Source organism: Megalops cyprinoides, chromosome 3 (genome assembly GCF_013368585.1).
Source record: "Megalops cyprinoides isolate fMegCyp1 chromosome 3, fMegCyp1.pri, whole genome shotgun sequence".
NCBI classification, from domain to species: domain Eukaryota; kingdom Metazoa; phylum Chordata; class Actinopteri; order Elopiformes; family Megalopidae; genus Megalops; species Megalops cyprinoides.
Genome location: NC_050585.1, coordinates 5424287 through 5439589, shown reverse-complemented (window position 1 = coordinate 5439589; position 15303 = coordinate 5424287). Strand labels below are relative to the sequence as shown.

Sequence of the window (15303 nt, the reverse complement as noted above, 5' to 3'; positions counted from 1 at the left end):
CCAAGTTTCAGGAAATTGAAATGAGTTGCTGCTTTAACACCTTTGAGAAGGTTCAAGCAGTGTTAACTGCCTTCACCACACTTGCAAAAGAAAATCGGTAAGCAAGGTCTATTTGCAGTTCAGTTTTACAATGTCTTTAAAAGGCTCAGTAATAACTAACACCAGTTTAAATTCAATGGAAGTTAAGGACAAATGCCAAAGAAAGATTTCATAAAACCCTTGGGTAAAATGCAAAGCAGAAGTATGAAATTCAGTTCTTTGGCTTTGGATAACTATACCTCAAAGAAAAGTGATGAATGGTGGTGGTATTGAATGGCTCTTTTCTTTAAATCTGTTGAATGTCCCACCTTTGACACTCCTGATATGTTTCTCTGTTATGCTTCAAGATAAGGAATGACTATAATCTTTACCAGGTATAAAAAAGGTGCATTTCCTGGAAATTTGTTTTCACACACTGCTACAGCCCATGCAACACATTAGTGCTGTTCTGGAAAGGTAAGAGAGAAGGCTATTTATCCAATAATCATATGATCATGACAGTGCCTTCCTCCTCTTAGAATATTTGAATGGTTTTGTTTCAGAGCTCAGTGCTGCCTAAAATGGCAGAAACCAGGTAATGAGGCAGCTCATAATGTGTTAAACTGGCAGTTTTTCCCTTGGTCTTCTTCCCCATTTCCTTGCTCTTAATGTCTCTGAATATTTCAAATGTCTCATTACTCATGTTTGAAATACAGAAAAGGAGCTGCTTCTGAATGCTGTAATGAGTCCCACAGCTTATTATACAAACGCATATTGGATTGAACAGCAATCTGTTTTTTTTTTCCCTTCCATTTCATGGAAGGGTTCAAGTCTAATCTGAAAAACACAGTGTCACACCATTACACTTGAGGAAACAAAATAGGACTAATCCACAATTCCATTTACAGTGGTTTATAACGAAATTGAATTACTCCTACCCTTTCACACGGCACATTGTGCATGACATTTGGATTCTGAGAGAGAGCCCGCCTCTGAGGCAGCTGTGTTTGGCTGCTGGAACAGACAGACTCCTCAATGCACTAGGCTGGAATGAGCTGCTGATGCCGCAGAGAGCTTGCCCCGTTGTCTGAGTGCTTGCCCTGCTGTCTGCTGTCTGAGCTGTTGAACGTTCAACGTGCACCATGCCACTGCTGTGAAACCCAAATGGATCATCCCCTGTTTTATTCATCATTCATTTGCTGGGCAGACACCCTCACCCAGGATAACTTACATAGATTACTTGTCTCTGTATTACTTGTCTCTTACTGAAGCAACTTAAACACACCACTCATAAGTGCATCAGCAAAACCTGAGATTTGAACATACAATCACTGGGCCATGCGCCTAGTTCTTTGGCTACTAACGCACACTGATTTAACACTAAAACATCCACACTGTATGGATACATTTACCAGACAGAGGAAGTAAAAAAAGGTGTTAAAACTGAGATATGTAGGTACTGATTTTAATAACAATTGCACAAACTGCAAAGTCACTGTGGTTGAAGCACACAGTCTGAAACATCTACATAACAAATACACAGTAATTATCATACCATTTTGGAATGCAAACATGCACAGTAACATTTGAATTCATAGATGCTCTTACTGTGGGTATGTTATACAAAAAACATAGCCACATTGAATAGCCACATATAGTTTGAGTAAAAAGAAAGTAAATAATGACAACCCAAATGAAGCATTTTACACAAGTGACAAGCTTCTATTATTTCAATTACTATTTACCCCACACAACATGGCTTAAACATTTAGTTCACACATCTACGGTTCTGTTTGCTACCCCTTGCGAGCTCATTTGTTTCTATTGCCTGACATGTTCTTTGAAGTGTTTTGCACACAAAAAATGGATATGTCTAATAAACACAGTTGATACCAGTATTTTGTAACCCAAGGAAATTCAAAGTTTGAGATGAAAAATACACCTAAATGTCAGTGATTACATATATGACTATACAAAACAAAAGCCTCAACTGGTGTCAGGTCCTATGCATTTCAAAACACTGTGGCCACAATTTTGGGTAAGAAAACAGGTAATTGCAGCAAATGGAGTAGGATTATCTTGTACTGACAGATAGACTTGGATAACATTTTAAAAAGCATGGTGTAATGTTAAGTAGGACAAACGACCTTAAAGGTGGAATGGATTTTTTCAAAATAAGTGGACGGAATTGGTTGCACATTTGACTTTCTTGTTGATGACAGTGTTTGATAGAGGTATTACTAGCTAGCTACATACAGTGTAAACTTATCTCAGTGTGTAGCCTACCAATGTAATGCTTCAGTATTGTCCTTTATGTAGTTAGCTCACAAGATTTTTCCACGCATTGCTGGTGTTTGGGCTTATAATATATCAATAGTATTATAAAAGTATTACATACTATAAAGTAATTAATATCACTGCGGTTGTAAATAGTATACCATATGTCCAATGTGAGGTTTTGTCCTTGGCTTCTTCTTTGTCCTAATATAGTAGATCAAATGGTAACTGCTTCTGTTTTATATTAATCATTTAGCAATTGGAATGCACTGGATGCAAGAAGTGACCACAGTGATTTTGACAGAAGACACCAAAGAAGATGAACTGCATGCTCAACATCATTATAAAAGTGATAACTGTAACGTGCTGACACATGTCAAAATGTGTTTCAATTTTTAGTTTCAAAATGTAGGTTTTAGTTGAGCGTGACACTTATTTCTCCTATATATGTCTTTATTGATTTATAATTAATAAGGTACTTTAATACAAACACGATCAAGATCCATGTGCTTCATGATCAGTGAGGCTATTAGCAAAGGACTGAGTAAGCTGCATGGGCTAAAAATCCAAAATGGAGGATCCAAGACATAGGGGAGACTCTGAGCTTTCAAATAAACCCTCATTGGTCAGTATAGACCTGGTGACCCCAATGCCCTTTGAGCTAAATTAATCAAACTTCTTGCAGTTATCATAAACATACTGGATATGTGTTATGCAGCAAAAATACTTTCTAGGTCATCTGAATTTAAATATCTTTATGCTAAATTATCAAGTTTTTGGGGATTTTCTTTATTTTTGTTGGACAAGTTGATCATAAGTGCTCATCTCAGGATTGGAGGGAAATGGAGCAACTCTTGCAATATGTTAAAAAATTATGTGTATAAGATTTTACATTTCTGCAGACCTTTAACATACAGGTGATCATTGCTCTTAATAGAAAAAAATTCTTCAGGTAAGATTGTGAAAAAAGTTCAATAAAAAATTAAAACTGGCCTCTGAGCTTTGCAGCTGCATTGACTGGAATGTGAACTGTTTAAGACTGCTGCTGTAGAGGTAATGATCCCTCTCCTGACAATGGCCAAATGTTATTAAACAGGCTGCTATAAAATTGCTTTGTTATGTGTTACTGAACACATCACTGACACTATTTGCTCAGTGGATAATGAGTTTGGTTTTAAGAGTAATCCGAGATGTGATTAAATTGCTCTGTTCAATGGATCGTTAAGTGTCTCCAAAGAGTGTTGCACAATTTAACTTTGCAAGTTTAAATGGAGCGCAATATTTTGGACATAGAGCAGTGTGAATTTTCCTTTTGCTGAAGCGAAGGTTTCTTTGTGGCTTAAAATTATTGATATGATTCATGTATTATTTAAGAGTTATGAAAGTGCTGCTTTAATTCCTTGGTGCTTCACCTGCACTTTTGAAAAAAATCCATAAAACAGCACATTATTATTGATAGAACAGTGTGGCCATCAGAGCATTTTTTTTTTTTTTTACAAATACATCACGTGTTAATAAATAGAAAAGATTAAACAGAATTACACGTATCTGAAAGTAAAATTATGTCAAGTAATTTCCCAAAAGCATATATAAGAAATAGAAAGCTTCAATCAGAAATCAAATATAGAGTTTACAAGGGTGATTTATTTACTCAGTCTATATTGTATTTTACATCTGAGGTCATTAAAGGAAAAAAAAAATCATTCTTACATTGACTTGAAAAAGCCAATTTACTGTTCTTCTACTTCTTGCCTTAATCCACCTGATTTTCTGTACACAACCCTTCCTACAACTTTTCAGATACATGTAGGAAAACTTGACCTTTGGCTAGTATGGAATTGCAATGCTAGTACTAATATATATTTTTTATGTTGTTGTATAGAACACTTTCCCATTGACTGACATGGATAGAACATCCAGAGTCTGAACATTCTAACATGTGCAGATGGTATCATAATAGGCTTGCTACAGGTCCACACATACAGACCAACTTTCCTTTCTAGTATTATGCATTCCATTGACTCAGATCAGCCACTGTAGGCACACACCCTACATGTCTTCATGGGGCATGGGCAGAGGCATTTAATGGGTGAGAGATGATAATCATGTTCTGCCATGAACACACATGGGGTGCAAAATTGTCGTTGAGTGATTCTTGGTGAAACTTGGTGAAGCTATAAAACTGCATTTTCAGAATAAAAAGCAGTATCTACACACCTAATGCTTTTCCAAAGTAGAAATACATAATCAACATGTTAACTTCCCTCAGAATATGCATTCCTTTTAAACCACTGCTGTCATTTTGTGTTTTGCTGCATTGAGATCCCATACCATTTTAATCCCTCGGGTAATGACAGCAGTAAACATCTGTGCTTCCCTGTTGTGACACTGTTTTACTCTGCTGTGTCACTCTGCTGTGCTCGGAATCGGAAGATGTCACCGAATGGAACAAAAGGCATTGTTGTAAATTATTTTAAAATGAGCAGTGGCTGACTGAACATTCACAAGATAAGAGATTGCATGGAGGTGTATGAATTATGATAAAGGAGATTTCATTTAAAATTCTCAGTCATGTCACGAAAGGAGACTAACTAGGGTCCCTACAGCATATGGCACTTCATCCTCACCTACTGCGCCCCGCTGTTCAGTGAGCAGACGCTCTCACCTCTAACTCACAGACTAGGTGAAGGGGGATGAGCCAGAGGCGCTACCTTGTGCTATACACAGCCTATTGCACAGCACTATCCACTATTTGCAAATCCATTACCTTTCTTGTCCATTTGACAGAATATGGCTGGGAATGTTAGCTGGTCAAATGCAATGATGCCTAGTAGTACTGTTGTGCTTATCACTTAATAATCATTTTTTATACAGACAGAATGTCTGGTGATGATGACGATGATGATGATGTTGTAATATCTCACCTCTTTCCAATCAGGCCATCTGTCCATCACTCTAGCTTTTTCCCTGCCACAGATGATGTACGAAGTTTACCCAATAATCAATTTGCAGTACATTTCAACTTGGAGATCCTTTGTCAACAATGTGCTTGCATTAATCAACACAACCCTCTGGATTCCACAAAAAAAAAACCTGATTCATATGCAGAGACATGCTAGAAAAAGAGGCTCAGGAGCGAATGGACGATAATTGCTTTTACTGCTAAGTAATTATGAATTGATGGAGTTTCCCAAAAGTACTCAACACAGTCATGCATTTTTGTAACAATACCGTGAGACCTGTTCACGGTTCATGGTTTGGTTAATTACACTGCCCTCTGCTGTTCAGTTTTACTGTCTGTCTTGTTCACTCTCAGACTAGTTAAATTGCTAAAATGCTACTTGACGTAACATTTATACTGTGAGGATCACGCTCTACTGTACAACAATACTGGAAATTAGGTAAAGCCAGTTTAACTCTTTTCATAACATTATTACTTGTGTATGCTAGTTATGAACATAGTTACACTGAGTATCTGGATCTACATAATAACTGAAAACTTAGAGAAAACACACAACCAAGAATGTTAGGTGTTGACCAGTGGGTTTACGTGATTGAAAGTGAGCAAGAGTTGTGGTTGCACACGCACTTACATGTTTCTTTATGTTGGAAAATACAAAGCAATAAAACCAACAATAACTTAAAACACAATTTAACAACAATAGTTTACATTACGACTTTGAATACAGAAAGTGCACCACTGTGGGCTGGCCAGATGAAAAGGTGAAAGGGGAGAGGACACATTAGCTTTATTAACTTGTTTTAACTTGTTTGCATGTTCATCTCTAGGTCATGTTGGTGCTAGGGCTGCTCGATTATGTCAAAAATCATAATCACGATTATTTAACATGATTACTCATTGACTTTGGAAACATCATGTATTTATTCAACTTTTAAAAAAAACTTGTCTTTTTAACCCTTTCGCGCATATAGTCCCACCGGTGTGATTTGCCGTTTAGCGCATATGCTAAAACCGGTGCGATTAGATCACTAGATTGAAAAAATTCTAGCTAATTTTAGCTTTGAGGAAACGGCGATTTAACTTTAAAAAATATAGCAAATGCTAATGGAAAACTATGAGAAGCTTAATATACATAACGAATCATATAACGTAACATACCTGCTACATAGCATAAAAATAAGTTATGTGCGAAAGGGTTAACAGTAGACTTTCTTTAAATATAATTCAACTGAAAAAAAAGTAAAAAATGAGAAATTTTATATATATATATATATATACATACACACACACACACACTTCAATAAATAATGCGTTACAATAATCGTTTAACCTTGATTATCTTGTTTTCATAATCGTTGGAAGCCAAAATCGTAATTGAAAATAAAATTTGATTACTCGCCCAGCCCTAATTGGTACAGACCATATCACAGCTGACAACAGAAATGACAAAAGAGAAATACTGATTAACGCAGTTCCTTTAAGCAAGCTTTGACTTCATGTATGGCCAACAGTGAGAGGGCCAAGTTGGACTCACTGTTAGGAGCTCATAGAGTCTCTACCTGCATTTGATTTATTGACATTTCACACAAAAGAAAGCCATTGTGCAGTGTGACTAAATATATGAATTTTTACTAAGGCCTCCTTCTGCTTCAGTGACTTGCCAATGCAGTCACAACTTTCTCCCACTTGGTGATGGTCACATGTTGTGTGACCTTGTCAATATGAACAATAAGAAAAAAGAGGACAGAAAACGTTTTTTTTTTTTTTTTTTCCCAATGTAAATGTCATCAACATTCATTATTAAATAAAAGTATACAGATGGAATCACTTCAAGACACCACAACAATGGCTCACTCTCTTACAGTTCCAGTTTCTGTGTCTTTCAGAAACTTGGAGGGAACGCAGGTCCGCAGCTGTCTCTGAAATAACCTTCATGTGTCTTCCCCGTGTGCTGGCCCTGTTAAAGCGATGCTTTGTTTGCTCAGCTGAAGAGTGCCGGGCTGGGGGAAGAGCTGCAGGTTTCACATTTCTGTCTGGGCTCCGCCGCTTTCCCATTTGTTCCATGTCTCCTATCAAATTACCACCAATCGATATCCAAGATTGATGTTTGGAAAGGGACGAGAGCCTCTGCGAGGACGTGGGATTTCAGCGGACATCATCCGCAACCAGATTAGATGTAGCACTAATACCCACATTCCAGCACTGTGTTTTCTTCTGCTTTCTTTTTTTTAAGGGAGTCAGCGTAAAAGGAGAAGTGTACCTCCATGAGACAGTACTGTAGCATTACGTAATGTATGTAGCTAATGATGAAACGCTCCAGGCCAGAGAGCACTGTCCTACTCCCTCCACCCTTGTGTGTAACACAGATGGCTTTAATGCCAGGGTCTGGCCTGGTGTCTTTTAGAGCGAGTGGGAGGGGACCGGGTTATATCCTTTGTTGAAATGTTTCACACCAGGACGCAGCATGACACGTTTAAGCCTGTGAGCAGGGAGGACTGCGAGGCTGTGGTCTCCCTGGATCAGGACCTCGTACCTCTGTGCCAGACTGCCTCTCACAGACCAAACAGCAGTGGCCATTTGTAACACTCCTGTGCACCAGCAGCTTCCTTCAATGGTGCTGACAGAACACAAGTTCCCAAACAAGCTCGACATTGCTGCAAAGCAACATCAAAATCGTATACTTCTTAAAAGGGGTATAATATTGGCCGGATTTACAGCAAGGCTTTAATCTGCTCAGTAATTTGCAGCAAGACTATAATCAGCGAGAATGCAGCTGCAGTTCTGATCTCTTAGCTTGTGTTTAACAAATTTCCAGGAGATCACACTCTAATGGTATGAAACTGCCTGATGTATTATAGAGACATGGTGGAGCAGAACGCTCTTGCATTTTTGTTATTGGCCTCAATGGCTCAAAAGGTGAACAAAGAATAAAATTTCATATCTATTACATCATCACCCAGCCACTAAAACTAAAACCAACAATTTAAGACAGCGACGATAGTAATGATCTAATAATTTATGACTGAAATGAGAGCTTGATTTACCACACAAATCTGGTTGTACTTCATTGACTCAGCTCATCAGTAATTAATCAAAAATCCACAAGCTAATTAGTGTACACCTTTTCTTTCTTTTTTCGAATAAATAACGGCCAATTATTTTATTTTATTTTTTTTTTCCATAATTGGTGTCAGGAAAAAAAAATACAAGAGGTTAATGAGCAATAGATAAGATATACTTTTAATGATGCAAAAGTATTTTCATTAGGAAAAACTTCAAATTGCTTCCTTTTTTACACACAAATGCATATGGGTCACTGCAGGTTTACAAGCGGACAGAGCCATTATCATACACGAAATAGCAATCTACTGAGAGCAAATTGCCCAAACTGTTCTGCGTATGATGAAAATGGGATCCTGAATTCCTTTGTCTAATTTTGCTGAATTTATATAGTGTACATTGTCTAATTTTGCTGAATTTCTGTGGTGTACATAATTACTTTCTGACCATTGTTCTGTTTCTAAATCCATAAAGACGGTTTTGAAATTACCACTGCCTGATTAATGTTTTTTTTTTTTTTTTTTCTCATTGGTCAGTTCATACACTACTAATAAACAAATATTAGTAGCATGTCATACAATTGCCAGTGAATGCATCATGGCTATATATCTGATCTTTAGTTTAGTTCGTCTATATGATATGGAGTGTCGAACAAAAAAAAAGGTGGGATTGTTTTGGGAAACAGAGTGTGAGGGGAATTGATTTCATGGTAAATAACAAAAATCTCTGCATTGACAGCTGATTTAGTGAGGCTTGCTGGAAGGAGGCCAGGGCCGCTTCGGCTCAGCCTGTTTCTAAATCAATCAATACCTATCAACGATCTGAAATTAGAGCCAGATTAAATCCCAATTTCACCACAGCATGTCACGTTTGGAGAGCTTCCCACTTAATTAGATAACTTGCCAAGGAGCCTCTGGAGTTATTCATTATCTTCATATATATTAAGATATACATCGCAAAAACACTGAAACCAGCCCATCTTTGTTTATAACTTTATCTAAAAACCTGAAATCTTTGTAAATGGAAAAAAAAATCTATGAAAACTTATAGTTTTTTATAGTCAGTTTAGTACTGAACAAATATGAAAAGTAAATGTTCTGTTGGGAAAATAAATTGGAGCTGATGTTTTGTTTTGGACACATTTCAACCCCTAGGACCAAGTGAGCAGAGAGGATGCAATTTTTACATGGCAGTCTTTGAGCGGATCAATTCAGATCAATTGCAGAGGTAAAATAGTACCTTGTACAATGAGGTGCACTCTCGAGGATTTGGGCTTCTTATTGGTCAGGATGGAGCAGACATAAGGCCCCTCATCAAACACGTTGACATTCTGGATTTTAATGCTGTATTCTGTGATGGCTGTGTTGTTGAGCAGGATGACACGAGGGTCTAATGACCACTTTTCCCGACCAGCAAACAGAATGGTGGTGCGGTTCAGCCAGGCTACCCTCGATACCTTGTTGTCCACGATACACCTATAAGAGGAGAAAAAAAGAGAACCAAAAGTGAAGAAGAAGACGAGACAAAAAAAAAAAGACCAGGCCAAAACTGAAACAAGCCATGACACATTTTATCTTATAATTTTGAGTAAGACATTTAGGGAATTGTTCTTTGACACAAAATGTACATTTCAGAGGTCACTGCAACAAACAATAAATATTGTATGAGACCTCCCTACCCCCCCTCTATAATGTAAATTAATAAATAACCCTTAATTCAAGTTTTAACTCTATGGAACTTGAGGATTCTTTTTTTTTTCTGGTGCTCTCTATAGGTGTTTTTGCCATTCACATTCACCATCTCAAGAAGCCCTGTTTGTTTGCTTTTTGTCATGTGGATTGTCCTGATTGTCTACCACCCCCCATGCCTGCAATGGATAATCACATTGTGTTCTTAGACATTGCCCTGAAATTCTGATCTCATGCTCCTGGAGGATTTGCGCACCGTCCATGAAACCTCCTCAGCAGCAGAGCATCTAACAAACATCCACAGGTGGCACTGAGAGGCAATAAAGTTGACAGCTGTTCAGATGCACACTCTGTGGCTCTGGCAGTGTGAGAATGGGATACCACTATGCTACAGATGGAATACACCAATGTACTATGGATCAAAATGGAAATATCCCACTGTCCTCACCAGCTGTAACTGGGGACAGGAGCAACTTACAAAGCAGCTTAAATAGCAAGCTGATGGCCAATGTCCCCTGCAATCCTCTCTTCTGTGTGTATTCGTAAAAAATATATAGTATACACATTAACTTTCAGTTAGCACTGACTTCCAAGAAGAATAGATAAATTAGCAAATTTCTCACTGTTATAAACATGTATGTAGCTACATACAGACCAACACAAAAACCCCAGCTGTACATACTGTATGCTTGTCCATCACAGCTGAGTATTACACAGTTTGTTATTTTCCACCAAACTCACATTATCCTCAGATCAGCTACACATAATAAGCAACAGAATGGTCTAATAAAATGGCCTTTATAAATGAATAATTTGTTGGACAGACAGCATGCAGAATTTTAAAGCACTGTATCCTTAAACGCTGGGAATTTCTCTGGGGGCTTCTATGTGATTGGTTGACTTGGTCAAGCTATCAATCTCCCTCATATAATCTATATTGAAACAAAGCCCATAAGCTCATTCCTGCTCTGGAATAGTATTGATTCACAGCTGTACTGCATAATGAGAACAAGGCAGGGCTAAAGTGCAGACAGACATGTTGGAGTTAACATGTATAAGTAATCATTTTCTCCAAAAAATTCAGGAAAAGTCCATTTCATCTTCCTTCCACATTTGAGAGAAACAGATTGCAGAGCTTTGAACCCAGACAAAAAAAGGGATGTGAGCAGAATCCACACATCAACAGTTAACCTGGCCTGGCTTCATTCTTCAAAGGCAATGCTATCTGCCTTTAACTTTCAGGTAAAATTTCAAGTATTTATTTTTTTCCATATTTGTTTCTTACACAATGAAGTTAAGGTTCATAAAGTGACTAAAATGAACAAGAAAAACTGCGCAGTTAGACAGAATGGATGCCTTGAATGTTTGACAGCATAAATGCTGCCAATGGCTGTGGTCTGGACAGAGAGTGATTCAGCTTCAAATCAGTAAGAATTCTACTGCTTCAAAATGAGTGACAGCAATGTTATACCTTCCAGCTGTGAAATGTGAATGTCCTGTGACCCACAATGGAATTAGAGATGAGTAAAACAAAGCACACCAGATATAGAACTAAGGGAGAAACATTATGAGTTCAGTAGTTGCAGAACTAAACAAAAAAGCACAGCATTACTGAGAGCACTTTAGAATTAATAGATCATATAGATCAATAGTAAATGTATTAAAAAAAAAAAAATACAATAGTGGAGCAAACAGCAATGAGTAGAGCCCTGGCCCTCATGAGCAGAAAGTAAGTTTCTACAAAAGTGGACATATGTTTCTAATCATAAGCAAAAAGCCGCACTGTAAAATCTTCAGAATTCAAAATTCCTTTCATAGGTATTCAGACTATTGACCTTGAGACCATACTTGACAACTCAAATTTTTATTTTTGAAAATACGCTACAAATGGTGCCAATTTTGAAGAACATTGAGGATGACATTCATGCTAATAAGGCAAACAGTCAAGGCAATATGCCAGTACTGCAAACAAACATACTTAGTCAAATAACACTAGCAAGTGCTAATAATGTGGACAATAATAATGGTGCTAATATGCTGGGAATCAGGAAAACATGCTAAAAATGTTAACTATTATAATGATGATAATGTAGTACATAACTTGCAGAGAAATCATATTTACAATAATATTCTGGCAATTGGCATGTGGATTGGTTTCAAAACATTTCCGTGATTGAAGGCATCTTCTAGACTTCTAGGCATCTTCCATCACACTGATAAAATGTCATAAAATGTCACCTTATTTATGTATTATATGGAAATACTATGTATTGATTGGTTTTCCATGTGACGGACATTCCAATTTAAAAGAGGAGGACACAAAAGAAAAAATGTGTGAGTGTTTTGCGAATATATGTGAAATTCACCGTGAACCTACTTTGACAGAGGTCACAGGATACAGTGCAAAAATGTTTCAGGAGGAACAGGGAGGAGCCTCTCAAGCAAAATTGGGACCTCTGGCAAATTAATGATTTTTTAACGAAAACTGGAATTTAAAGGAACATGTATAGTGACACCAAGTGACTGATCAGTGCCACACATATGGTTGGGGAGGGTTATTGGCATAAGCCTCTGTTTGCCAAGCAAATACACTCAGCCCCTTAAGAAATGGCTTGTAGGGCAGTTTTATGTACATAAGTATCTACATGATTAGTTTCACTTGATGGACCCAAGATTCATGATCTTTTGAAAAACAGTCTATAAAATGCAGATAGTTTAAGCAGTGGAAGAAAGAAGAAGCTAATGTGAATGATAAGAATAGTGTGCCTTACACCTTTGGTGCTTGACCCCTTATAATAGTTTTAGCAAAAGCATAAAATAAAATGGAATATCAAAACATATATTTGGCAAACAATTGTTTACATGAACATCTGTGGGTGAACTTATGGATGCAAGTTTTATCCTTGTTACATACATTTACTCATTTAGCAGATGCGTTTATCCAAAGCAACTTACATAGGTTACAATTCTTTACAATGTTATCCATTTATACAGTTGGATATTTACTGAGGCAATTGTGGGTTAAGTACCTTGCCCAAGGGTACAGCAGCAGTGTCCCAGCGGGGATTGAACCGGCAACCTTTCGGTTACAAGTCCTGCTCCTTGACCACTATGCTACACTGCCGCCCATACGGCACATGCGCCCATACACATACGGCAATGACAAAAGCTCATTTTACCAGTTTTGGGCCACTCTAACCCCACTCAACAAAATTTTCACCCCATTTTACACCACGCATAATCTGTACACATTTCTACAATTACTGCATGGACCAAGGGCCAAAACGAATCACCTAGAAACACTCAGAAGGGGCCAATAGCAACAAAGAGTAGAGCTATTCTTGATTTCTTGCAGTATTCACAATATGTAGGCAATACAGAATTTAGAATCTTCAGGTTACTCCAGTATAGCTGGTACAGTACATGCATAATATAAACATATGCATAACATTACTTGAGTTTATCAAACAAAACAAATGCTCTCTCAAAGCACAAACATTACTTTGTTCATTTTAGAAAATATCTGCTGCAAAAAGTAAAACAAATCTTTTTGCTTTTCTTTTTTTTTTTTGCACAATTAATAATTTATCAGAGCAGCTTGTGAAGGTCACAAGTGATTATGGCATACATAATTCTGTTTTCCCAAAACATAAAAGAGAAAATAATACAGTACACAAAAAATATGAATTATTCATGCAGTGGATTCAGTCAGGAACAAGGTCAGCTATGCAGATATGGTGCACTGAATTCCTTGATGTTACTGTATCATTAGAATTAATACTTTCTTTTGATGTAGCTGGGACTACTGTCAAATCCCTTGTAAAAAAACATGTCAGGGCATGTATTCAAGCATTGGGCTGTGTATCATACAATTTCAGAAAGAGTCCTATAAATCAACAGAAAATGCCATTGCACTCTGTTACCCAGTTATAATCATGGTATGTCCTCTTTAATTCATTCAAATTACATTTAAATGTATTGTGATGAAGAATAAAGGGTGTAAATGGGCTGGGACCCAAGGGAATGCCAGCTGCTGTTCGAGAAGATACCATTCAACAAATTTCAATGAGGGCAAAACCTCCAGTAAATTTTATTTTTCCAAAAAAATCTGCTAAACTATTGAAAGCAAAATTAACCCCTTCAGCTCAAGCACCTAAGTATACATGGAATAATATTTTATAGTTAATAACATTGCTACTCAGCAGCAATGTGTCAGTGTGTGTGATAATACTGACGTATGTCTAATGGAATTTTATTTGTTCTGGTCTCAATGTACAAATACCTGTTGTCAGTTACAGCAGTACAGCATTCACACATGTAAAGAACAACTCCAATAACAGTCATTACAAGAATCAGGTCTAGTAAAAAGTTCAATTTGGCCACACAAAGATGATGAGATACATTAGTATGTCTTTTCCTTTGAACATGTAGATATTTCTTAAATTTTAAACAGAGAATAGAATCAATCTGGATGACAGACAGGAAAAATGTTTTTTTTTTTCTCAATGCAACTACTTGCAAGCACCATTTGCACAAACTTGCCCCAAAATAACAGCCTCTGCGCATGAGCAGGAACAGTTCAAGATGCTTGTGATCAGGGCCAGGTAAGGGCAAGAAGCATGAAATCCTCCAATAATAAAGCCAACAAGAAAGAGGCAATCTAAATTAAGATAACTAGATATATGCTCTCTGTCTCAGTCACCATTCCCTTTGCAAAGCCATGCAAATGCTCATGTTAAGCATGGTGCATTGCTGTTACACTGCCTGTAAGTTCAAAAGCTATTCCTGTCTTCATCAGTTGATAAACAAATCTTCAGAAACCACTGTTGGGATTTATGTACATTAAAATTACACTGGCCTTGTCTGCCATCAACTTAAAGACAAAGACTAGTTGAGCATGGTGGTCAATGCCACGGGTGTGTTTGTTGTAAACCACAGTGAGCCACCAGGTAAACACAGCCATGGAGCGGCAATGGAGAGAAACAACATACTCTCTCTTTTTTCATTTAGAGAAGAAAGTGCTTTCACAGGATTTTCTTCAAAGGAGCTGCTCCTCGAGAAGCCACTAATCTGCTCTGAGTGGTACTGTATACAGGAGAGGATTGGGGTGGTAATTGGAGCTATGGAAAGCTATGGAAAGCCTCAAGATTAAGATGAAACACAATATAATCATGAATATTCTTGGACAATATTCTCAGACAGAAATATCCACATGTAGCCAAATGAAGGAAATGTAGCAATCAAATTATTGAATCAAAATTTTTTTTCTGAGTTTTTGTATCCATTGAAACTAAATTA

At 37.3% G+C, this 15303-nt stretch overlaps 1 protein-coding gene across 2 annotated transcripts in view; it reads right to left on the bottom strand.

Moving 5' to 3' along the window:
- opcml (opioid binding protein/cell adhesion molecule-like) overlaps nucleotides 1–15303 on the bottom strand; it is a 335174-nt gene that overhangs the window by 59018 nt on the left and 260853 nt on the right. For both annotated transcript variants that reach the window (XM_036524561.1, XM_036524560.1), the window contains one exon: nucleotides 9557–9792. In XM_036524561.1, coding sequence (XP_036380454.1) covers nucleotides 9557–9792 — 236 coding nt within the window. The remainder of the gene's footprint in view (nucleotides 1–9556; nucleotides 9793–15303) is intronic.